General features: G+C 39.8%; 1 protein-coding gene across 1 annotated transcript; it reads left to right on the top strand.

The window, feature by feature from the left end:
• The first annotated feature begins 283 nt into the window (after nucleotides 1–283).
• On the top strand, nucleotides 284–4247 carry LOC110939354 (bidirectional sugar transporter SWEET5). Its single transcript, XM_035990045.1, has 6 exons — nucleotides 284–292; nucleotides 938–1079; nucleotides 2208–2455; nucleotides 3487–3648; nucleotides 3742–3861; nucleotides 3951–4247. The coding sequence occupies exons 1-6, from the start codon at nucleotides 284–286 to the stop codon at nucleotides 4083–4085; spliced, it is 816 nt and encodes a 271-aa protein (XP_035845938.1). The 3' UTR covers nucleotides 4086–4247.
• Nucleotides 4248–25752: the final 21505 nt, after the last annotated feature.

The following is a 25752-nucleotide window of genomic DNA, read 5'->3' as shown; positions in this document are numbered from 1 at the left end:
CTGGCGATATTTGCATCTACGATAAAAGGTTAATTAATCATAAACGAATTATAAGAATGAAAAAATTAGGAAAAATGTTCAAAGTGGGACTCCAAACGATGGAATTTGAGTTTAAGAGTTGAGCAAACCGGCTTAGGCTATTTGTAACGCGTGGGTGTTGGAGCATCCACAATAAGCTTATTTTTTTGTATTTTCAAAGAGAGAGAAGGTGATGTGGATGAGAGAGATAATGAGTTAGAGAAAAGAGAGTGTGATGTTTTTTTTTTAGGAAAAATGAGAAAAAATGGGTTATGTGAGTGAAGAGAGAGGAGAGAGAAATTGTGTTTTTATAGTCTGTGAGAGGCTCATGAGAGAGAAATGGTTTTACTAGTTGGGCAAGTGCCCATGTGGCATTTAAAAAACATCACCCAAAATACATGCTTATTGTGGATGCTTTAAGTTGTATTCATCCATATCTTATGGGACTCACTACTTCAATCAAATTTTAAGGGAAAATTACGAAAATGTTAGTTGACCAAACCTGTTTTCAAATTTGTCACGCTCCTGCGTCCTTGAAGCGGCGCATCATGTGCGGGATGCGTCCTTCAAGCGCGGGATGCGTCCTTCAAGCACGGGATGCGTCCTTATAGCGAAACCCAATAAAAAATGGACACGTGGCCACGGGATGCGTCCTTCAAGCACGGGATGCGTCCTTGGAGCACGGGATGAGTCGGGCAAGTTTCTGAAGTGTCCGGCGAGGTTTCCGGCGAGTTATTTCATTGCAACGGAGAATGGTTTCGGAAACTTGACATCCAAGTAACGGAGAATGGTTTCGGGTGATCCTGATATGACGCCAGATCCATACTGAATCACCGGCGTTGAAGATCCCATATCGGATTTTTCCGATGGGATGAAAAGTATGGTTACGGGTTTGTATAAGAGTGTGAAATGAATGTAGGATGTGGCTGGGTTAGTTGGAGAGCCGTACAGGGGCAACGACAGCGGAGAAGGGTTGAAAGCATCGGATAGAGCTGTTTCCGGTAAAGTTTATCTGGGTTATCTGTTTTTGGGTAAAATTTATCCAGATGATGATGATCTGGGTTTGTTTTCTTGAGGGTTTAGAACAATTCCCCATCTGGGTGGATCAAATTTAGTGAGGGTGTTGAAACATGTTGAAAGAAACAGGGGAGATGATAATGTTCGAAACTTAGAGCGGAAGAAAGTAGAAGTCAGAAACCTCCCCGTTGCAATGAAATAAATTGTCTGAAAACTCGTTGGAAATCCGCAACTCGCCGGAAACCTCGTCGGACGCTTCAGAAACTTGCCCGACTCATCCCGTGCTTGAAGGACGCATCCCGTGGCCACGTGTCCATTTTTATTGGGTTTCGCTCTAAGGACGCATCCCGTGCATGATGCGCTGCTCCAAGGACGCAGGAGCGTGACAAATTTGAAAACAGGTTTGGTCAACTGTTATTTTTCGTAATTTTCCCAAATTTTAAATTATATGTACAGATTTTAAGTTTAACTTATTTATGATCGTTTTTAGATCTAGTCACTCTTTAAGACAATGGTCTTTTATTTATTAAAGGTGTGGTGCTGAGTGTATATGTATTTACCATTAAAAACAAGGTTAATCTACACCTACATTCGTGACCAGTAATATCCTCCAAATGTAGAGAGATACGAGGTTGAACAAATGTAACATACCAAACATAGATACGTGTACGGACAAAACTGGCATTCATACCATCCGTACAAACACAACACACAATCTATTATGTCTCACAATCAAGAATGTATCTTACTATACAAAAGGGGCATGCATCAACATCAACACCCTAAATCTTCATTTACATTTTGAACATGATTCATATGTTTATATTGCAGTAAAGTAACATAGATACGTATATTTGAAATCTCATCGTCACTTCGGATTTACTACAACAAAAAAATAATAGATGGACCACGATCAAATTAGACTCATCGTTGGGATCATCGGTTTGTACTTCCATCTCTTTTTTTTCTGAATGAACAAACATGACATCCACTATATCTTGATTTCGTGTTGACATGTTTAATGTTTTATAAATCTCATGAAAGTGCATGCATGTCTAATATATATATATATTTTTTTTTATAAATCTGTGCAGGAAATGCAATTGCATTATATCTATTTCTTTCTCCCACGTAAGCATTCATTTGTTAACATTTTTGTACATTTTATTTAGGGTTATTAACAAACAAAACATTAAAATGCAGCCCTACATTCCTCAAAATTGTCAAACTTAAATCGGTACAAGCATACAAGCCAGATACATATCTAGCTACACTTATGAACTGTTCAATGTGGCTGTTCTATGGTCTCCCCATCGTTCATCCCCACAGTTTACTTGTCGTCACGATCAACAGTGCCGGCATCCTCATCACGCTAACCTTCTGCAGCATCTTCTTCATCTATTCCTCATGGACGTGTCGTGTACGTATACTTTTCAATTTCTTAACTTTTTATAGAGCAGGGATTTGGTGTAAATACTGAAGTAGAAAGGAAGCACAAAAAGATAACATAGAGAATTCTCAAAAAATATAGTTTAAAATTAACAACTGACGCACATGGCATTATAGTCTAGTAGCATCTTGGGATGGGATAAAGTTTAGAGACCATTATGTCATGGGTTTCCTTCTAAATTGATGTATAATCATTATTGCCTAATGAAGATGGATATGATCGGATGGTTCCGATGGTGGCACGGTGATACTTCAGTAGTAATTCAAATTTCTCGTTCAAAAAAAAATATTTGTTATTTTTTTATGGTGATAAGGGGGAGGGGGTGGTTATCACTTGCAAAAATTCCATCACTCACAACATCCAATCAAGTTTCGCCATGTCATCAACCATTATTCCATCAACCTTTTTTAGTGGCAATGGTCATCACTCACAACACCCAACAATAAATCCTCACACCCCCTCATATCCAATTATCACATAATAGCCCATAACGCGTGAAATATATCACAGAATCCTTCCATCACTCGTTGAATTATGATGGTGGCGGTGGTATGTTGCTATCCATCACTCGTTGAACTCACTCATCATGGACAAAACTTTCCCCACCCCCACTCCCCTAATACTAAACGTAACTTACTAGTAGTTACCCGATAGGTTTTGAGTCGGGTATACCCAACGGTTAATATTTTTAAATTAATGGGTTTACCCAAAACCCGTGGGTATACCCGTTACCTGATGATGGGTATTTACCCATTAGAAACCCAAATTTTGGGACAAACTTATCTAACCGGGTTTGTGGTTGAGATTACTTAAACCCGTCCCAAATCCGACTCATTGATATCCCTAATTCGGATTCCTAAATGATGGAACTTGGGTCTGATAGTCAGGCTTGCCATGTGATCCGGCCTATGAAAACCTTTCCGTCCACCACTTATGGGCCCAAATTATGCTCTTTTGGTCCGTATCAAGTATGATTTGAGTTACCAATCTTGAAAATGCAGAGAAAGATGATCATAGTTTTAATATTGGAGGCTATCGTTATAGCAGCAATGGTGACTGTTACTTTAACACTATCCCACACACACCCTGCAAGATCTATGCTTGTCGGAATCTTGTGTCTCGTCTTCAATATTATTATGTATGCATCTCCACTAACAATCATGGTATGGTACACTACAAACTATACCTTTGTTTTGAACTTGTCATTGTTTTTTTTAAGGTTTTCATAATCTAGTTAAACAACATTTGATCAACAGAAAACTGTCATAAGGACGAAGAGTGTCAAGTACATGCCGGTTTGTATATCCATTGGAAATCTTTTAAACGGATCGATTTGGGTTGTATATGCAGCCCTTGAATTTGATCCTTTCATCATGGTAAAATATACTACAGCCTTCCATATGAATAAACTTTTCATTTTCCACATTTTTGATGATTTTTTTTTGTTGGATTTTCGCAAGGACAGATTCCTAATGCGGTTGGGGCCGTTTCAGGAATGATTCAAATTGGATTATATGTAAAGTACTATAAAACTACCAACTGGAGCGATGACCAATCGCCTAACGAGATTGAAATGCCTCCGTCTGCATCGAATGCTTAGTCACAAAAGAATTAACCTTATAAGATTGAACGTTGTTCTTCCAGTTGATAGCGGTCGGATAGTGTATATATATACCAGGTGTTAGTAGTCTCGACATCAATGTATATCTATCAACGAAGGTTTTCATCATCATCCTCGTTGCAGAGAAAAATGTAGCTGGTTTGGCATTTACAAAAAAAAAAAAAAAAAAAAAAGGTGGAAAAAAGCATAACCAATGTAAAATGTGAAAAGAATTTTTTTTTTTTTTCTATTTTATACTCATCTACTGAGAACTTTTGTACAAAGATTGATCAGTGTACATATCAAGAGAATTTTCTTTTCTTTATGTGTATGACTTTTTACTAGTATAGGATTACATCCATAAACTAACACACTATAAGCTTGAAGGGAGTTGTCCCATTTTCTTTAGATTTTTCTAAGTGACGCTTTAGCGTTACATCGGGTTTTTTTTTTTTTTTTTTTTTTTCACTTTTTTCGGTATTTCCTAGATTTTATTAGATTGTATGATGTCGTCCCAAATTTCTCTAAAACTAAATTATTTTAATTTAACTTCAACTTTAAAACATTAATATATTTAAAAGGTTTTAATTAAAATAATAACTTAATAATTACAATACAAACTACATTACTAAAATAAAACGTGCGTACATTACTTGATGCAAAGTACATAACTGAAATAAAACTACTTAATTAAAATAGTTTCCCCGAAGATGGTTTTTTTCAAAATTTGCCACGTAGAAATGTGTTCAAGTTTTCGGGTCGCATAGCGCCTTTGGTGCTCGCGATGGGTCGCCTCAATCGTTTCCTCTTCCGTTAAGTCTCATTTGCTATTCATCGCCTCGTTGAAGATTAGGCCAAAATCTTCTAGCCCTTGCTTGGATATCCCAAAACCTTTAATGAATTTGATCTACCTTGCGGTGGGTTTCACCCAAATGTTGACGAAATTGTTCAAAGACTGCATTCCAAAACGACAACGATGCGCAAGGCGGTGTTTCATCGGTGACAATCCGCGACCAAGGCCACTTCTTTTTCTTCTCCAGTCCAACGTGCCCTTGCCACTAGAGAGATATGATATATATATATATATATATATATATATATATATTGTAATGGTGTGTGTAAAAAATGTGAAGAATGGTATGATTTGTGTGTAGAGATTTTATAGAAAAAACGGTTGGTCTTTAAAGGTTTGAAAAACATATTTAAGGAAACTGAATATCTCTTTGATTTCAAATGCGACGGTTATCAATGATTATAATACGATCGCTACAACATATTCACATTCAATTTGTATTTCATCTGGTTCTTCAGATTGTGTTTTATCTCTAAAACACACTACTATGAACACATCTACGTTGTATTTTAGCAATCAGGTATTTTAGCAGTTATTAACTGTAACTGGTTCTTCACATTGTGTTTTATCATAAACAAATTCTTGACGTTGTGTTTTAGCAGTAAGTCACTAGTTCCTTACATTAATTGTGTTTTATCACTAAAACACATTACATGAAAAAAAAAACATCTTCGATTACTAAAAAAAGAAGAAATAATGCAACCCTAGATCTGATTTATCTCTCCTTTTTGTATGATTTGGTGTTTTTGAAGGTGGGGGATTAGAGAGAGAGAGAGAGAGAGAGAGAGAGAGAGAGAGAGAGAGAGAGAGAGAGAGAGAGAGAGAGAGAGAGAGAGAGAGAGAGAGAGAGAGAAAATCGCGACAATTATGGAGGTGGTTTTATGATTGATAGTTATTTCCTTATTAAAACAAGTTAAATGTCACATTTACCCCCAATCAATTATATTAACTTATTTTTAAGACACACATATTACCAAAATGTCACCAAGATGATCTCAACCATCAAACGCACCCATCCAATGATCAAGATCACTTCTTACACTTTGTAGGAAAAACATACTTTGTAGAGGAGCCCCACCCATGGTTTTGATATATGCGGCCTGAACAAAGGAAAAACAAACCCTACTTTTGAAACATCAAACATCGTAGGTCGCAGCTAGGGCTAGAAACGAACCGAACGAACACACAGGGCCTTGTTCATGTTCGTTCATTAAGGAATAGGCATGTTCATGAACTGTTAACGAACGCTTATCGAACGAGATTTATTGTTCGTGTTCTTTCATTAAGGAAATGAGCGTTTTCATGAACTGTTCACAAACACTTACCAACACACAATTGAACTTCTACAAATGTAAATGAACATAAATGAACACGAATAACGGTTATGAACACAAATGAATACAATATTCATTATAGAATAAAATCTGCATTTTTCATCATTATGAAGAATCCACCAAAAATTAAATATGCAGTTAACATATTATCCGAACAAAGTTGACATAATTTTCGTAAAACATGATTAGCACAAAATTAAGAAGTTTATTAAGCTTTAACACACACTCTGAAATTGAAATAGTCAAATGAGTGATATTGGGGGAGACATATAGTATAATTAGGCTTTTGAATTTTTAAAAACTAAAAAGAATAAAAAAAACATATAAACACCTTGAAATGAACGACCACAAATAAATATAAATGAGCGAACATATAAATGACAAATTACCGAACATTTACGAACATAAACGAACACATTACTGAACGTTCACGAACATAAACAAAGGAGAGCAACCTCTGTTCAGGTTGGTTCGTTTAACTTAACGAACATAATTTCTTGTTTGTGTTCGTTCATTTATTAAACGAACGAACATAAACGAACTTCCCGCCGAACAGTTCAGAATTGTTCGCTGACCGTTCAGTTCGTTTACAACGCTACTCGCAGTCATATCTCTCTCTCAACTCCATGTCTCTACAGTTAGCGTCCACACTCCACCACTCCAGGGTGTGTTGTGTCTTAATAGGTCGTGTTCGTTTCTTAACAGGTCGTATGATACGTTGGTAAGTTTTTTCATGTCTTAACAGGCCGTGTTCGTATAACCAGTTTATTATCATGTTTGGGTTCGTGTTAGAAAAAATATCATAATAAGATTTCTTGTCATGTTCGAGTTCATATCTTAATAGGTCGTGTGTCTGACACAATATGCCAATCTGTAAGGCCCGCATTTGCGTCTAATACAAATGACATCCAAAAGACGCTAGAAACATAAAATTTTAGATGTCCAAACTTTTCACAATTTAAGGTAACGATACTAATATCATTAATGCACAATTTTTAACAAAATTTGGGCATGACCCGTCCATAAGACGAGCATATCCCTATTTTAACCATTATCAAAACAAATACTTCTACAACCCTTTCGACTAGACACGACTTAAAAAAAAAAGAAACCATAACATCAAGTGTTAAAAAGTGCAACTACTGACAAGGACATACAAAACAAGCTTTTTGACCCAAAACATTAATACGAAATAGCGGAAGCGCTTAATGGTCATTAAGTGTGCATGTGCTCGCTCCAAATCGTCCGACCGCCTAGATTGAGGATTTATCTACATTCAACATAAACAAATAAGTTAGTATTCCGTCACTAACACTAATAACTAATAAATCAATTCGTCTCTAGCACAAAATTTTACATCATTCATTTACATTACTAACCGTTGGACGGTTCATTACATTCTCGCCTCAATGAAGAGACCAAACGTCCTTCTCTTAACATACCCGCTCGCAACGGGTTCTAGCATCTTTAACATAACTTTCATTCGACTCGTTTATAACGAATGAGCATATTCTTACACTTACACCTCAATCCGAGAGAGACGGATTGAGTAGATTTTCATTCGTAGTACATCACTTTCCATACCCGGTTCGACTAGGAAGAGCCGGGTATAATGCCTTCCCTTTCGTAACTTAATCATTTCTCACCATCCGTTATGACGGATCTTACTTTCACTTCCAAATCACCATAGATTTCATACATCACAATTTTACCATAACAACACAATACGATTTAGATTATTATGCATATAACAACATAATAGAAATAGGGTGTACACTACGTACCTCGATCTTGCGTGTGACAACCCTCACTAAATCAGGTATCCGTACGACTTAATTAATAATTAATTACTGCTTAATTACTGTGCTTACTTGAAATTGTGAATAAGCTGCTACTTGAAATACTGATACATGTACATACTTGCATCATGCTTTATTTACTGTCACTACATTATTTACATGCTGAACTTTAGTGACAAACATGATGCACAAAAGCACAGTAGCACTATGAACGGATAACTTATTGAACATGCTGATATAGCCAGCATCAGGCAGGTACTGCCTCTAAGGCCTGTATGAGCCCGAGATAGTTTACTACACTAATAGTGAGTGTAGAGATACAAGGGTTGTAGAACTGCGTCTCTAGGAATAAGTTACAGTGAAAGGATGTGCCTAAAACGTACTCTAAGCACAAAATTCAGCACTTTAACTAAAAGTTCAGCTTTTAGCTAACTAATAAAGTGCCAAAACATGTGAAAAATATTACTAGACACTTTCCAAAGTGTCGGGAATAAGTTGTGTCACTAAAATTAAGATAACGACACTTTAAGCTTTGTTAAGCGCTTTAACGGATTACTATCCAACCGAACAACCGGACTTTACCCGAAACATGAAAATATTGCCAATAACATTGTTTATCCTTTTCTGAGCCAGTTAGGGCCCCCGAATACCCTAACACCCACTGTAATGCACAACACACTAGTAACCGGGTTAATCCCTAAACTAACTTAACTAACCTAACTATATACTAACTAAATAGTTGAAAACTAACTAGATTAACCCCCCCCCCCAACCAAACCGTCCCCAAGGGGGGACACCCTTGTCCTTCTTGTGATTAATTTAATCAACTTGGTCCCATATCAAGAAAACATAGGGTCCATTGGGTAATGATCTTGATCTTGGTCTATAAGTAACAAGCTTAGCACACTAACACTTCACCACTCACCACTCACAACTCACCACAAAACTCTCCCTCTCCTCTCTAAATAACTCTCGGCCGAACCCCCTATACCATCCATCCATTTTCGAGCTTTGATCATCTCATTCCAAGTATATACAAGTGCTAGGGATCGCATACGAGGAGGCTTGGTGCATTCGGAAGGCGAAGGACCTCATCTCATTGCTTTTATCCACTCATTTTGCGTCTAGAATCTTCCCTAGCCTCGAGCTAGTAGTAAGTTACTATAATCACACTCTCGATCTATTTTAAAGTGGTTAAAACGATATGTGACGGTTAAAATTCATGAACTTGCAAAATGATGCGTAAAAGTCTACTAAAAATGCTAAAAATGATGGTTAAAAGCTAGATTGTTGTGTAAATCATGTAGGATTTGTTTTGTGTTATTATTTGGGCCCGATCTATGATGTGGTAGCTCGGATCATCATTTAACCCGGATTGGTCATGATCATGGATCATGGCATAGAGCTTGTTTAAGTGTAACAAGGGTTAAGTGATGAAACTCTACCACACGTGAAACTTGAACTTGTGTAAAATCGACTTTATTTATGAAATAGTGTTTAAAACTAGTAGATCTACGGATCTACAAGCGGTATTTTCGAAGGACCAAATATAAAAGAAATTATATTTTTCTAAAGCCGGATCTTACACTAACAAGAATGATTTATAAAACACACAAGTGTGTAAACACTTGTGTAACACTAAGTTTCGACAAAGAACCAGTTTTGTCAAATTTTACAAGAAGTTGTAAAGATGGAATTTCTTTAAAAGCAAGATTTTTGTGAAACCGGATTGATATATATAAAGATCCACTAAAAGTAATGGGATTTACTTCATAGTTTTGGAAAAACTACAAGTTCATGTGATTCTTGCGATTTACATATTTATTGACGAGTTTGTTGCTTTGAACATTGTTTTGATTGAATGAGAAGATTGTTGGTTTGATTTATAAAAGAAAATGATACGCTTGAAAGCGTGGCCACCTCCAGTTACAGGGGAAACTCTGGCGGAATTTTTCCAAAAACCTAACACTTAGAAATATTTTCACTACAAGTGTTAGAAATACATTTTGACATGTTTTCAAATTATAGATTTCGCCACGACTTTATTTACAAAATATCGGAGGTGGGATTTCACAAAATAAAACTTGGTAAATATATATTTAGTATATATTTTTCATAACGTCATTAGTTATGTGTTTATGATTATTTTGTGAAATATACAAATATTATTTTTAGGGTAAAAATAATATTATCGTGTTAACGACTCCAAAATAATACGAACACCTTCGCAATAATTATTTATGTTACACCGGTAATTATTATTACCACTCGATCTTTAAAACGTAACTTACGCATTTAAGAAAATATTTATGAACGCATATTTTTGTCAGGGTATTATTTTGGGAAGATCACATGTATTAAAACATAATATTTTTGGGAAGAATATTTATATTTTGGAATAAGAAGTAAAATATATATTAAGTGAGACTTAATAATATATTCCGAAGTATACGAACGCACATGTATTAAATCCCCCATCCTTGGGAAGGAAAATACTTACCAAGTATTGATACGCGGTTGAAAACCGGTGCTTGATATTGTTTAACTTAACGTTTTTACGTAAGTTTTAGTTTCGAATAGCCTACTTTTAATCAAGAATGTGTTTTGCAGGTTTGATGGAGTTTAAGGAGCTTTTCGGGAGCTCTACGGGTCATCGGGTCGAAAACCGGAGCACCGGGATGCGTTACGGATCAACCGGAAGTGCAAAGAGCGAAAATCAGAAAATAGGTTTTTAAGGGGCCGTCGGCGACGGGGTCCAGGCCGTCGGCGACGCCCCTTGGATAAGCCCGTAGGCACACTTCACCCGTATCCAGGTACTTTAGCCGTCGGGTCAATAATGAAAATCCAAGACCCGTCGCCGACGGGTTGAGGGCCGTCGGCGACGGCCTGCCAAAAACAGAAACGCGAATTTTTGGTTTTTGGGGTTTTATTCCGATTTCTATTGGTTGGAACTCAATTAATTCGGGAGTTACAACTTATTTTGATTTTTGAAAGACATTCTTGGAGCCATTCATCATCAACCTTCATCACCACTTCATCTCGAATCCATAATCCATCCTCTCAACAACCAAATCACCATCCGAATCAAAACCCTAGTTCATCACTATCACAACCATTCTTCCACCTTCAATCCATCCATCACCACCAACCATTCCTAAATCCTAATCATTCCACCATCCATCCTCAAGCTCCAAGATGAACCAATTGAAGTCTTGTGCATCCGTTGATCGTACCGTTTACACCATGAGCGGCTAGTTTTTTGGAGGTTTCACCCCGGTGTAGGTTATTGTAAGTCTAGGGTTTGAACAATGTTTTAGTTTGATTTTGTGACAACTTGAATTGTATTTGAATTGATTGATAATTGTCTTGCATTTGAACTATATTTGTGAATTGTCGAGTGAGTTATGAAATTTGACTTTGCGAAATAAGTTTGTGCAATTATGCCTTGTCATTCAAAAGGTTTTATTTGTCCGAAGTAACGAAGTGCATTGTAGTCCGTGTATGCGTTGATAACAATTGGCACCTAAGCTTTGATGATAGAATTCCGTTAATAACATATTCAAGTGAATTAAATCTAAAACGTGTAGGAACCCTAGGATTGCAATAACCGAACCGGGTGTGAACCTTGTTTACTCTATTTTGTCAAAACCTTTATTTACATCATTGCAATTGTTTGTTTTTAGTTTTCATAATTCACATTTTCAATTTAATCAAAAATACATAAAAACATATCTTGGCAAGCTTCATAAAAGTGACATTTTCTACAGTTCATTCAAGGTCCATTCGCAAACCACATACTCTTCGTGGTTCGACCCCTTGCTACCACTAGCTATTTGTTAAGGGTAATTAGGGTATATAAATATTATCTTTGACCGGAGCGCGACACTCCGATCAAGTATATACAGAATGTAAACACGAAATAGTTGTCTAACTATTTCCCAAAAACTTAAACCATAAAGCTAAGGCACGGCCGTCCGTCTAATAGAGTTAGTACGTGTAGGTCGTCGCACAGCTGCTTGATCAGGAGATATACTTGGTAGAGACGCACCACTGTGAGTTCATGTCCCTCTTTTCTCTTAACTGTTTTCAGTTTTCTAAACTGCGGGGGTGAAATACATGTTACTATATTTATGAGAACTTTATACATGGTATGGTTAGCGTAAGGAGGTTTACTACTTAGATCATGTGAGTGGGTAGGCGGAAACTTGAGGCCATTAATCCTCAGGGTAGGACCGAGGGACAGGAGCGGTAGATCTACTTGGGTGTAGCGAGCCCAGCCCCAGGCCCAACAGTACGGACCTCGGGGTGACTTTGTGCCCAACGCATAAATCCGCTAGGTTTGAGTCTCCCTACTTGCACTTCACACATATCAATGGCCTTGCAAACCATTGGTGATCTCTTTTTCCTTATTTGCTACATACCAGGGATTTTATACTTACAAAGGTTTTACTTACTCACTTACGCATGAACTCGCTCAACATTATTGTTGATTTTTTCCAACTTACATGTATTTCAGGAAATTAAAGGATCTGGCGCGGTATGTTGTGTTTTCCCGCTGCATATGGGTTCCGAGGTCATCCCGGTTTAGGAAATGTGACTTTTTCCTGGACGAGTCACAAATCTTAAACTGCGTTTTATTCATGTTGAATGTTTATGTCTTTCAAACAATATTTTATGTTATGTTGTTGTAGTTTCCAAGACAATGTTGTGTTACGTTTGTTTTAAAACTTAATCTATGGATGATCTTGCATGGTTTTTATTTCATATAGTTTTGTTATGATTAAGCTATGGTATTAAGAAGTCACTCCAAAATTAATCACGCTTCCGCAAAGCCAGGGTGTGACAACTTGGTATCAGAGCTCTGATCATAGCGAACTAGGATTCCTTCTCGAGTCTAGACTATGATCACTAGGGCTCTCACGAAAACATTTTTACTGCATACCACTTAAGTCCAGATCCAAAACGTTTTTATAAACAATGTTGAGCACATTTTATTTATTATTTATAGGCTCAGTCTGGGAGGCTGAGGCTCGGTCTGAGAGGCCGAGGCTCGGTCTAAGAGACCGAGGTAGTTGTCTAGTGGGACTAGGAGGAGCAGTCTGAGAGGCTGGGAGAATTTGGCTAGTGGGACTAGGAAGAGCAGTCTGAGAGGCTGGGAGAATTGGCTAGTGGGACTAGGAGGAGAAGTCTGAGAGGCTGAGAGAATTGGCTAGTGGGACTAGGAAGAGCAGTCTGAGAGGCTGGAAGAAATGGCTAGTGGGACTAGGAAAGTCAGTCTGGGAGGCTGGGAGGCTAGTGGGACTAGGAGAATTATGTGATTGTTTAATTGGTGACTAATGTGTTTACCTGATTGTATGAATGATTATGTATGCATATTTGTGTTTATGTTATAGACACATGGACTTGTCCGGTACTGGTGATTCAGACACCACAGGCCCTAGACCCTTAGTATCCGACGACCTAGAGTCTTCAGAGTGCGAGGTTCACACATCCGACGTTACTAGCACAGACGAGGATGACTTTCAGCCCTTTGCGTTACCTGACGAGGCTGTTGAGCTCGCTGATGGCCCTTTGGCCGGGGACCTACCGCTCGTAGAGATCCCTGCTCCCATACCTTTGGCCGTTTATCCCGCTTACGATTTACTTCTCGACGCCGACGCCGATGGCGACGTCGATCTGTTTGACGATGAGCTCCTAGAGGACGACGATGAGGGCGAGGCCCTTATAGCCGATGGAGGACTTTTATTGCTCGCAGATGCTCCAGCTGAGGAGTCACCTGCTCACTCACCTGCTCCAGACTCCTTCGAGTCTATGGCCTCCGCACCTTCACACACTCAGAGTGCGCAACACTTTTCTCACGGTTCAGACCCAGATAGAGCATCCTCTGTTGCCCCTGCTCTGAGCTTTGCTTTCGACCACGATGTTGAGGAGGATTCCGATCCTGTCTTTCCCCTAGGATTCGACCCAGACCAGGAGATAGAGTTCATCCACTTGGATCAGCCCTTGGATGACCCAGTAGACCCAGTTGACCCTGCATTCGCTGACGATGCAGATTTTGATATGGAGTTCGTTGATCCCGAGCCTGCCGTGGCCCTTGAGCCGGTAGTCGCTCCTGACCCAGTGCTTGAGCATGACCCTGTTCATGCTGGCGCACCCATTATCGATCCTGTGATTGCTGACCCACCTATTGATGATCACCCTGTCGATGCTCCGTTGTTGGAGGGAGATCATGTCATTGCTGCTGATCATGTTGATCCCCCACTTATCGCTGATGTACCTTTTGACCCTCTTGTTGCACCCCATCTTGACCCCATGCCTGTGCAGTTTGATCGAGCACTTTTTGAGGCACAGATTGACCCACGAGATGAGCTCGCCCAGCTTGGGTGGATTCCTGCTGATGATGAGATTCCACCTATTCCCCCTCCTGCCATCGATACACGTCACGTTGATACCTCTTTTACATTCCCTCAGTTCACACCTCCAGCTCGACCTGGAGAGGGTTCTTCGGCTCATCCTTTTGGACATGTACCGGTATCTATCCCAGTTATACCACCGTCTTCTACTACTATTCCCCCTGTTCCACCATTCTCTGTGCCACCTTTCGATCCAGCCAGCGAGCCATTCCTTTGGTCGTCACCACCTGTCATGCCACCGACCGACCCCTACCATCCTTTCCATATGGGGTATTCCATTGAGGACGTTTTGATGTCATTTGTTGTCCAGCACGAGGCACACACACGGCGCATTCAGGAGCTTGAGAGAGCTCAGCCACCGCCGTGCCAGTGCCAGGGTCCGACCCACCCTACTTCTTCACAGCACCCTCGACCTTTACCACCGGACTATGCTGCACGCCTTTCGTCACTTGAGCAGCAGGTTGCTTCTTTCTTGCGTACCCAGAGAGCCATGGAGGAGGACTGGCTCCAGTTGCGTCGTTTGTTCTACACCCATTTTCCCCCTCCTCCACCGCCATCATGTAGAGCTCTTCAGTATCGTGTGGGTAGACGTTGGTGAGAAGACGGCGATTGCTTTGACTGCACAGCGTTTTTGGAGACTACATTCTGATTCTGACTTTTGTTGACATGCATATGGATGTATTGACACTGATTTGATATTCTTTTGGACTGGGGTGATGTAGCCCTTAGTCACTGATGATGTATGACACTATGATGTACTTGTACACTTACTATGTGGTCTCGATATATGGCAATCGCAGTATTCTCATCATATATGATGTTTGATTAGTTATTTATATTTTTATGACATGGGATGTTGTGTGATTAATATTTATGACATGGGATGTTGTGTGATTGATATGACTGTAACATGAGATGTTATGTACTATTACTATCATTATATACGTACGCCTTATTATGGCCTGACCAACGTGAACACATCTTTAGAAGATGCCGAGACGTCAAACGCCGATGCCTACCAATGAGGCAGAACTCCAGCAAATCATCGCTGCTGCCATCGCGCAATACGCCGCCTCTCAAGGAGAGACTAGTGGAAGTAACTCTGGCAATACTGGCAACAACAATCCACCTTATGGTAATACTAAGTCATTAAGACATACCATGACCTAATTGGATATCTATAGCAAAGATGCTAATGCCATTCATATGTTGTAACGTATGTGCAGGGTGCACCTACAAGCAGTTTCTAGACTGCAAGCCTGTCAACTTTGATGGCACTGGAGGTGCTGTCGCCTTTGTTCATTGGGCTGAGAAAACTGAATCTGTTCTTCGCATGAGCAAATGTGCACCAGACCAGCAAGTCACCTACATTTCTGGGCTATTCTTGGATGGAGCCCTATCTTGGTGGAATTTGCAAGTGCAGACACTTGGTGAAGCTGCTGCCTACGCACTAACCTAGACCGAACTGAAGGAACTTATGCGCAAAAAGTACTGCTCTCGCGCGGAAATCCAAAGATTGGAAACTGAGTTCTGGCATTTAAAAATGGAAGGTCCAAAGATCGCGGAATATGTTCAGAGGTTCCATGACTTATCACATGTGGTACCTTATATGGTCACTCCAGAGTTCAAGCGGATTGAACGCTTCATTTGGGGTTTAGCTCCCCAAATCATAAGCATGGTGACCACCTCCAAGCCTGCGATAATTACTGAGGCAATTGATCTAAGCGTGGCTCTCACTGAGGAGGCTATCCGCCTGAACAAGTTCGATGAGATCGAGGCAAAGAAGAAAGAGACTCACGTCGAGTCATCCGGAGGTAACAAGCGGAAATTCTCGAACTTCAAGCAAGGCACCAGTGGTGTGGTTAAGAAAGGAGAATCAAGCACGACAGCTCAGGTTACAGCTGGTAGTGGAAAGAAAGGAAAAGGATATATGGGCACTCAACCCAAGTGTAATACCTGCCAGCGACACCATTCTGGCCGTTGTAGTTTGAAAGTATGTGAAGCATGTGGGAAACCTGGCCACTTGAAGGATTCTTGTTGGGCCACTGTTGGCCAGGGAGGCCAAGGAGGATTTAGAAACAGAAACAATAACCGGGGTGGAATCGGAAATCCCACAAGGAAACATTGGAGGAAATGGGAATCGAGGCAACAATGCGAATCAAGCGGGCGCTGTGAATCGTAACCAGAGGAATAATCAAGCTGGAAATGGAGGTGGAAACGGGCAAAGACCTGGATGCTTTAACTGTGGTGATGCTGGGCGCTACAAGAGGAACTGCCCAGAGTTAACCCAAGCCCGTGGAAGAGTTTTCAATATTGAAGCGAGGGAAGCGCGCCAAGATCCCAATGTCGTTACTGGTACGTTCCCTGTCAACCAACGCTATGCATCCGTTTTATTTGATACTGGCGCCGATTATAGCTTCGTATCATTAGAGTTTAAGAATATGCTTGGGTTAGCCGCTAGTAAGTTAGATATTCCGTACTCAATCGAATTGGCCAATGGAAAGTTAGTAGAAGCCAATGAAGTTGTCAGAGGCTGTGTGATCGAACTGGAAGAGCGTGAGTTTGCTCTGGATCTACTACCCGTCCAATTGGGAAGCTTTGACGTGGTGGTAGGAATGGATTGGTTATCAGGCATCAAGGCTGAGATAGTTTGTCACGAAAAGGTTGTTCGTATCCCAACCGAAGATGGTGAAACAATTGTGGTTCACGGAGCGAAGCGTGATACGCCGTTAAGAATTATCAGCTGCCTCAAAGCGCGAAAGTGTTTGCGGAAGGGATGTGCTGCCTTCCTGGCACACATCGTGGATAAGAAAGCTGCAGAACCAAAGATCGAAGACATCCCTGTCGCGAGGGAATATCCAGAAGTCTTCCCAGAGGACTTGCCTGGATTGCCACCTCAGAGGCAAGTAGAGTTTCGTATCGATTTAGTCCCAGGCGCTGCACCTGTGGCTAAGGCACCTTATAGACTTGCCCCGTCTGAGATGCAAGAACTGTCGACACAACTTCAAGAGTTGTTAGACAAGGGATTCATCCGACCAAGCTTCTCGCCTTGGGGAGCTCCGGTCCTGTTTGTCAAGAAGAAGGATGGTAGTTTTCGAATGTGCATTGACTACCGGGAGTTGAACAAGCTGACGATCAAGAATAGATACCCTCTGCCAAGGATTGATGATCTATTACTGCAAGGTTCAAGCTTTTACTCTAAGATCGATCTTCGATCTGGATACCATCAGTTAAGGATACAAGAGGAGAGTATCCCGAAGACAGCCTTCAGAACTCGTTATGGACACTACGAGTTCGTAGTTATGCCGTTTGGGTTGACAAACGCACCTGCAGTGTTCATGGATTTGATGAATCGAGTTTGCAAGCCGTACTTGGATAAGTTCGTGATTGTGTTTATCGACGACATTTTGATTTATTCGAAGACAAAGTCTGAGCACGAACAACATCTAAGAGCTATTTTGGAGCTGCTGAAGAAAGAACAGCTGTATGCTAAATTCTCTAAGTGCGAGTTTTGGCTACGTGAAGTCCAATTTCTCGGACACGTGGTGAATGGAGATGGAATTCATGTGGATCCCACCAAGATCGAAGCGATTAAGAATTGGGAAACGCCAAAGACGCCAACCGAGATTCGACAATTCTTGGGTTTGGCTGGCTACTATCGGACATTCATTGAGGATTTTTCAAAAATCGCTCAACCATTGACGCTCCTCACGCAGAAAGATAAGAAGTTTGATTGGGGAATCAAACAGGAAGAAGCGTTCCAGATATTGAAGGATAAGCTCTGCAATGCGCCAATCTTAGCACTACCGGAAGGTACAGATGATTTTGTGGTATACTGCGACGCCTCACGTCAAGGATTGGGTTGCGTGTTGATGCAACGCCAAAAGGTTATTGCTTACGCGTCACGCCAATTGAAAGTGCACGAAAAGAACTATACCACACATGATTTGGAACTCGGTGCAGTGATCTTTGCTTTAAAGATCTGGAGAAACTACCTTTATGGTACGAAGTGTACAATCTTCACAGATCATAAGAGCCTACAGCACATATTCAACCAGAAGGAGTTGAATATGAGACAGAGACGATGGGTTGAGTTGTTGAACGATTACGACTGCGAGATAAAGTATCATCCAGGGAAGGCGAATATGGTCGCCGACGCCCTAAGTCGAAAAGAAAGGATCAAGCCCATAAGGGTTAGGGCTTTGGAGATGATTATCCAAACCGATCTTTCCTTGCGCATTCGTGCCGCGCAGAAAGAAGCCCTCAAGGAAGGGAACCTTGAAGAAGAATATCTCCGTGGGATGGAGAAGCAATTGGTGCCAAACGAGGAAGGAACATTATGCTTTGAGAAGAGGATTTGGGTTCCTCTGTTTGGAGGTTTGAGGAAAGTTATTTTTGATGAGGCACACAAGTCACGCTACTCTATACATCCAGGAGCGGATAAGATGTACCAAGACCTTAAAGATTACTACTGGTGGCCTAGGATGAAAGGCGATGTTGCTGTTTATGTGAGCAAGTGTTTAACATGTGCTAAGGTTAAAACGGAATACCAGAAGCCTTCAGGACTTCTGCAACAACCAGAAATTCCCAAGTGGAAATGGGAACAAATCTCCATGGATTTTATTACAAAGTTGCCAAAAACGCCAAGAGGCCATGACACTATTTGGGTAATAGTGGACCGATTAACGAAATCTGCACATTTCTTACCTATCAGGGAGAAGGATAATACAAGCAAGTTGGCTGAAATTTACAAGAGAGAAATCGTTACGCGTCATGGAGTACCTCTCTCAATCATCTCTGATAGAGACGGAAGGTTCGTATCAAGGATTTGGCAATCCTTCCAAGAAGCTTTTGGCTCACAATTGAATCTGAGCACCGCATTTCACCCGCAGACCGACGGGCAAAGCGAACGGATGATACAGACTTTGGAAGATATGCTGAAAGCATGTGTGATGGATTTGGGCGGTAGCTGGGATAAGCATTTGCCTTTGGTCGAATTTTCATACAACAACAGCTACCACACCAGTATTGGTGCCGCGCCATTCGAAGCTTTTTATGGCCGCAAGTGCAGATCACCGCTTTGTTGGTCTGACGCAGGTGATAGACAATTGGTTGGTCCTGATATGGTCCAGGAAACCACAGATAAGATCGCACAGATCCGAGATCGCATCAAGGCGGCTCGTGATCCTCAAAAGTGTTATGCGGATCGAAGAAGAAAACCTCTAGAGTTTGAGGTAGGTGATATGGTTTTGTTGAAGGTATCACCCTGGAGGGGTGTGGCACGCTTCGGGAAGCGTGGAAAGTTGAATCCGTGGTATATTGGTCCGTTCAGAATCTTGGAAAGAATCGGGTTAGTAGCATACAAGTTGGATTTACCTGCTGAACTAAATGGAGTTCACGATACATTTCATGTATCAAATCTGAAGAAAAGTCCAACTCAAGATACCGTTGTCATTCCTACCGACGAAATTCATGTTGACGACACGCTCCACTTCATTGAAGAACCTGTTGAGGTTACGGATTGGAAAGTGAACAAGACCCGCCGGAGCAGTGTCAAGCTCGTCAAAGTTCGTTGGAATGCCAGACATGGTCCTGAATACACCTGGGAGCGTGAGGACCGGATGAAAGAAAAGTACCCCCACTTATTTCCCAAGAACCCTGCTTCTAGAAGCAGAACTTAAAATTTTGGGACAAAATTTTTCTAACGGGGGGAGAATGTGACAACCCTCACTTAATTACTATGCTTACTTGAAATTGTGAATAAGCTGCTACTTGAAATACTGATACATGTACATACTTGCATCATACTTTATTTACTGTCACTACATTATTTACATGCTGAACTTTAGTGACAAACATGATGCACAAAAGCACAGTAGCACTATGAATGGATAACCTATTGAACATGCTGATATAGCCAGCATCAGGCAGGTACTGCCTCTAAGGCCTGTATGAGCCCGAGATAGTTTACTACACTAATAGTGAGTGTAGAGATACAAGGGTTGTAGAACTGCGTCTCTAGGAATAAGTTACAGTGAAAGGATGTGCCTAAAACGTACTCTAAGCACAAAACTCAGCACTTTAACTAAAAATTCAGCTTTTAGCTAACTAATAAAGTGCCAAAACATGTGAAAAATATTACTAGACACTTTCCAAAGTGTCGGGAATAAGTTGTGTCACTAAAATTAAGATAACGACACTTTAAAGCTTTGTTAAGCGCTTTAACGGATTACTATCCAACCGAACAACTGGACTTTACCCGAAACATGAAAATATTGCCAATAACATTGTTTATCCCTTTCTGAGCCAGTTAGGGTCCCCGAATACCCTAACACCCACTGTAATGCACAACACACTAGTAACCGGGTTAATCCCTAAACTAACTTAACAAACCTAACTATATACTAACTAAATAGTTGAAAACTAACTAGATTACCCCCCCCCCCCTAACCAAACCGTCCCCAAGGGGGGACACCCTTGTCCTTCTTGTGATTAATTTAATCAACTTGGTCCCATATCAAGAAAACATAGGGTCCATTGGGTAATGATCTTGATCTTGGTCTATAAGTAACAAGCTTAGCACACTAACACTTCACCACTCACAACTCACCACAAAACTCTCCCTCTCCTCTCTAAATAACTCTCGGCCGAACCCCCTATACCATCCATCCATTTTTCGAGCTTTGATCATCTCATTCCAAGTATATACAAGTGCTAAGGATTGCATACGAGGAGGCTTGGTGCATTCGGAAGGCGAAGGACCTCATCTCATTGCTTTTATCCACTCATTTTGCGTCTAGAATCTTCCCTAGCCTCGAGCTAGTAGTAAGTTACTATAATCACACTCTCGATCTATTTTAAAGTGGTTAAAACGATATGTGACGGTTAAAATTCATGAACTTGCAAAATGATGCGTAAAAGTCTACTAAAAATGCTAAAAATGATGGTTAAAAGCTAGATTGTTGTGTAAATCATGTAGGATTTGTTTCGTGTTATTATTTGGGCCCGATCTATGATGTGGTAGCTCGGATCATCGTTTAACCCGAATTGGTCATGATCATGGATCATGACATAGAGCTTGTTTAAGTGTAACAAGGGTTAAGTGATGAAACTCTACCACACGTGAAACTTGAACTTGTGTAAAATCGACTTTATTTATGAAATAGTGTTTAAAACTAGTAGATCTACGGATCTACAAGCAGTATTTTCGAAGGACCAAATATCAAAGAAATCATATTTTTCTAAAGCCGGATCTAACACTAACAAGAATGATTTATAAAACACACAAGTGTGTAAACACTTGTGTAACACTAAGTTTCGACAAAGAACCAGTTTTGTCAAATTTTACAAGAAGTTGTAAAGATGGAATTTCTTTAAAAGCAAGATTTTTGTGAAACCGGATTGATATATATAAAGATCCACTAAAAGTAATGGGATTTACTTCATAGTTTTGGAAAAACTACAAGTTCATGTGATTCTTGCGATTTACATATTTATTGACGAGTTTGTTGCTTTGAACATTGTTTTGATTGAATGAGAAGATTGTTGGTTTGATTTATAAAAGAAAATGATACGCTTGAAAGTGTGGCCACCTCCAGTTACAGGGGAAACTCTGGCGGAATTTTTCCAAAAACCTAACACTAAGAAATATTTTCACTACAAGTGTTAGAAATACATTTTGACATGTTTTCAAATTATAGATTTCGCCACGACTTTATTTACAAAATATCGGAGGTGGGATTTCACAAAATAAATCTTGGTAAATATATATTTAGTATATATTTTTCATAACGTCATTAGTTATGTGTTTATGATTATTTTGTGAAATATACAAATATTATTTTTAGGGAAAAAATAATATTATCGTGTTAACGACTCAAAAATAATACGAACGCCTTCGCAATAATTATTTAAGTTACACCGGTAATTATTATTACCACTCGATCTTTAAAACGTAACTTACGCATTTAAGAAAATATTTATGAACGCGTATTTTTGTCAAGGTATTATTTTGGGAAGATCACATGTATTAAAACATAATATTTTTGGGAAGAATATTTATATTTTGGAATAAGAAGTAAAATATATATTAAGTGAGACTTAATAATATATTCTGAAGTATACGAACGCACATGTATTAAATCCCCCATCCTTAGGAAGGAAAATAATTACCAAGTATATACAGAATGTAAACACGAAATAGTTGTCTAACCATTTCCCAAAAACTTAAACCATAAAGCTAAGGCACGGCCGTCCGTCTAATAGAGTTAGTACGTGTAGGTCGTCGCACAGCTGCTTGATAAGGAGATATACTTGGTAGAGACGCACCACTGTGAGTTCATGTCCCCCTTTTCTCTTAACTGTTTTCAGTTTTCTAAACTGCGGGGGTGAAATACATGTTACTATATTTATGAGAACTTTATACATGGTATGGTTAGCGTAAGGAGGTTTACTACTTGGATCATGTGAGTGGGTAGGCGGAAACTTGAGGCCATTAATCCTCAGGGTAGGACCGAGGGACAAGAGCGGTAGATCTACTTGGGTGTAGCGAGCCCAGCTGTGACAACTCGAGTTTCCATGATTTCCATGTTCGCATTAATTGCGAGTTAATTGTTAAGTTGATTGTTAAAACGACTTGTTTCTCCACAACTGTACACGTCTGTAATATGCTAAATTGTATTGTGGTTGTTATGATATACATATGGTGTGCATTACATGTGGGTGTATGTTAATAATATGTTAATGTTAATATTGTGTTATGTGTATTATTTATGTATATGAAATAATATTGTTGATTAAACCATAACATTCACACCTCATGGACTAACCGAGCCCACTGCACACACACCTTGTATATCTCCATTTTTTTATTTCGGCCTAAGCTCTTGACCCCCGGCCACACTCAATTGGATTGAGCCCATCTCGATTATAACATGAACCGCCCCAAACAAATATATATATCATGTTTACGTTTTAGTGGTTATGGGGAAGAGATAGAATTCTAAACAAAACAAACCCTACCCCTTTCTCCTATTGGCGACGGCAGGCCCCCACTCCATCCACAATCTCACCAGTTCGGTTAGTAATGTCTTTATTGTTTTAATATGTCTAGAATGTGCAGCCAAAGCTAGAAAAGAAATCATGAGGTCGGCTATTTAGTTCTTGCTTGCAGGAGGGTTTGTCAGTAGCATGTGATTGTTTGTTTTTGCTATGCATGAATTCAAGTAACAGTAGCATGGGTATATGTGATGTTTGTATGACTTTTCTTGTTGATGATTGGCATAATCGATGAAGTGGCTGACCCACTAAATATAATAGGCACAATAGTCCAACAATCCAACTTACATGTGATGTCACTATTTGTTGTGGTCCAATAGTATTAGGATTATAGCACAGTGGTCGGCCATGATATATGAACTACCGATTATAATAGTGAGCTTATGTTGATTATGCTAGCATGATAAAATCCTTAATATATATATATACCAACCACAATATATATCATATGTTTGAATAATAGAGAACAATAGAAGCCTGTTGTTAATCCACTGTCCATGATTGATCTAATCTGATTTGAATGATGATGTTGTAAATTGTTCGTGTTGGATCTGGTGGTTGTATCACTGCTCAAGATCGATTGGGTATAAATATCTATATATGTATGTCTAAAGGTTGAGTTGAATGACATTTCTCAATTATATGCTACTCGGATGATAACTTTTATTGCACTAATAATTGAGAAAATCATATGATGATATTAATTATTTGGGTTGAACTAGTGTTGGTAGGAACCATCAAAACTGTTAGAGTGGTTAGGGTTGTTGTTGAACATGACTGTTGATGATGAGGATGATGTAACCGGTGAAAACCACCACCTACGAAATCAGTACACGACGGAATCAAGATGCAGACGTCAAAACCCAAGTCTGACGAAATCACGTTGGGATTTCGTCACCCTAGTGATTTTGCCAATAAGTGTTTTCGCTATAAAGGGTTTTCGTCAAATAATCTGTTAGTTCATTTAACTGTGTTAGTATATTAAGTCTGTTAAGTTCGTTAACTATGTCAAGTATATTAACAGTCGTTAACTATGAAACTTCATTATGTATGCTACTTCCATTAGTCCTGATTAACGCTGTTAACACTGTTAAGTTTATCATCACTGTTAACGAATAATCCATGTTAGAAAGAACTGAGAAAGCTGTTATGTGAAGCGTGAAGTTGCATGAGTTTGATTAACTGTTTATACGATACAAGATGCTAAGCACACTCTGTGTTATACTGTGAAGCTAGTTGCATGTGAATCGTTATGAACATAAACTGATCTGGCGTACGTGCTTACTATAGGACTTGACTGATTTCTTGTGCGCATAGCTTAACATACCGAGCAAACCAAGGTGAGTTCACACAGCCAAGGCATGGGGTTCCCGGGTGGGAATGGGATTGGATGACTTATTGCATATACTCAGAGGGTAGAACCTAACGATAAGATACGGCTAGACTAGTAACACTTATTGAACTGATCTTCGCACACCTGCCAAGGGTTGGCCGCGATATTATGACTGACTTCGCACACCTGCCATAGGAAGGCCGCGAACTAAATGTACTAATCTTCGCACACCTGCCTGGGAGGCCGCGATACAAATAAACCTAGTCTAGAATACTTGGGAAAAACATCCCCTAATATCTTCGCATACCTGCCTGGGAGGCCGCGATGGAAACGAATACTAAACATGACATAACGAACGACATACTACTACTCGCATTATACTATTACTGAACTATTAACTGTGAACTCGCTCAACTAGTTGTTGACTCTCTATTACATGCCTTGCAGGCTTATAGGTGCATATCCAAGGAACTTGCTGTCTGGGAAGCTGGAGTGGTCATGGGTCGAGACACATGGAAACGCAACACAAGAACTAAGAACTTACATGTGGTTTTATAAACACTCATTGAGTTAAATAAGCTTCCGCTGTAAACTGTGAAATATTGTGAAATTGTAACACTTGTTGTTTATAAATGAAAGTATTATTCACCTATACTTATGAGTTCAATGTGATTGATGGTTAAGATCCTGGTCAGTCATGCCTCCAAGCGGTGGTACTCCGCATGTGGATTTTGGGGGTGTGACAGATTGGTATCAGAGCCATTGGTTATAGTGAACTTGGTTTTAAAAAGGGAAACTGTTTTTGTAAAACCAGACTATAACCAGACAGTTCTGAAAACGAGAATACGACCATGACACTCAGCTCCAGATTGCAAGGT

Source organism: Helianthus annuus, chromosome 5 (assembly GCF_002127325.2).
Source record: "Helianthus annuus cultivar XRQ/B chromosome 5, HanXRQr2.0-SUNRISE, whole genome shotgun sequence".
NCBI classification, from domain to species: Eukaryota; Viridiplantae; Streptophyta; class Magnoliopsida; order Asterales; family Asteraceae; genus Helianthus; species Helianthus annuus.
This window is presented reverse-complemented; position numbering and strand designations above follow the sequence as displayed.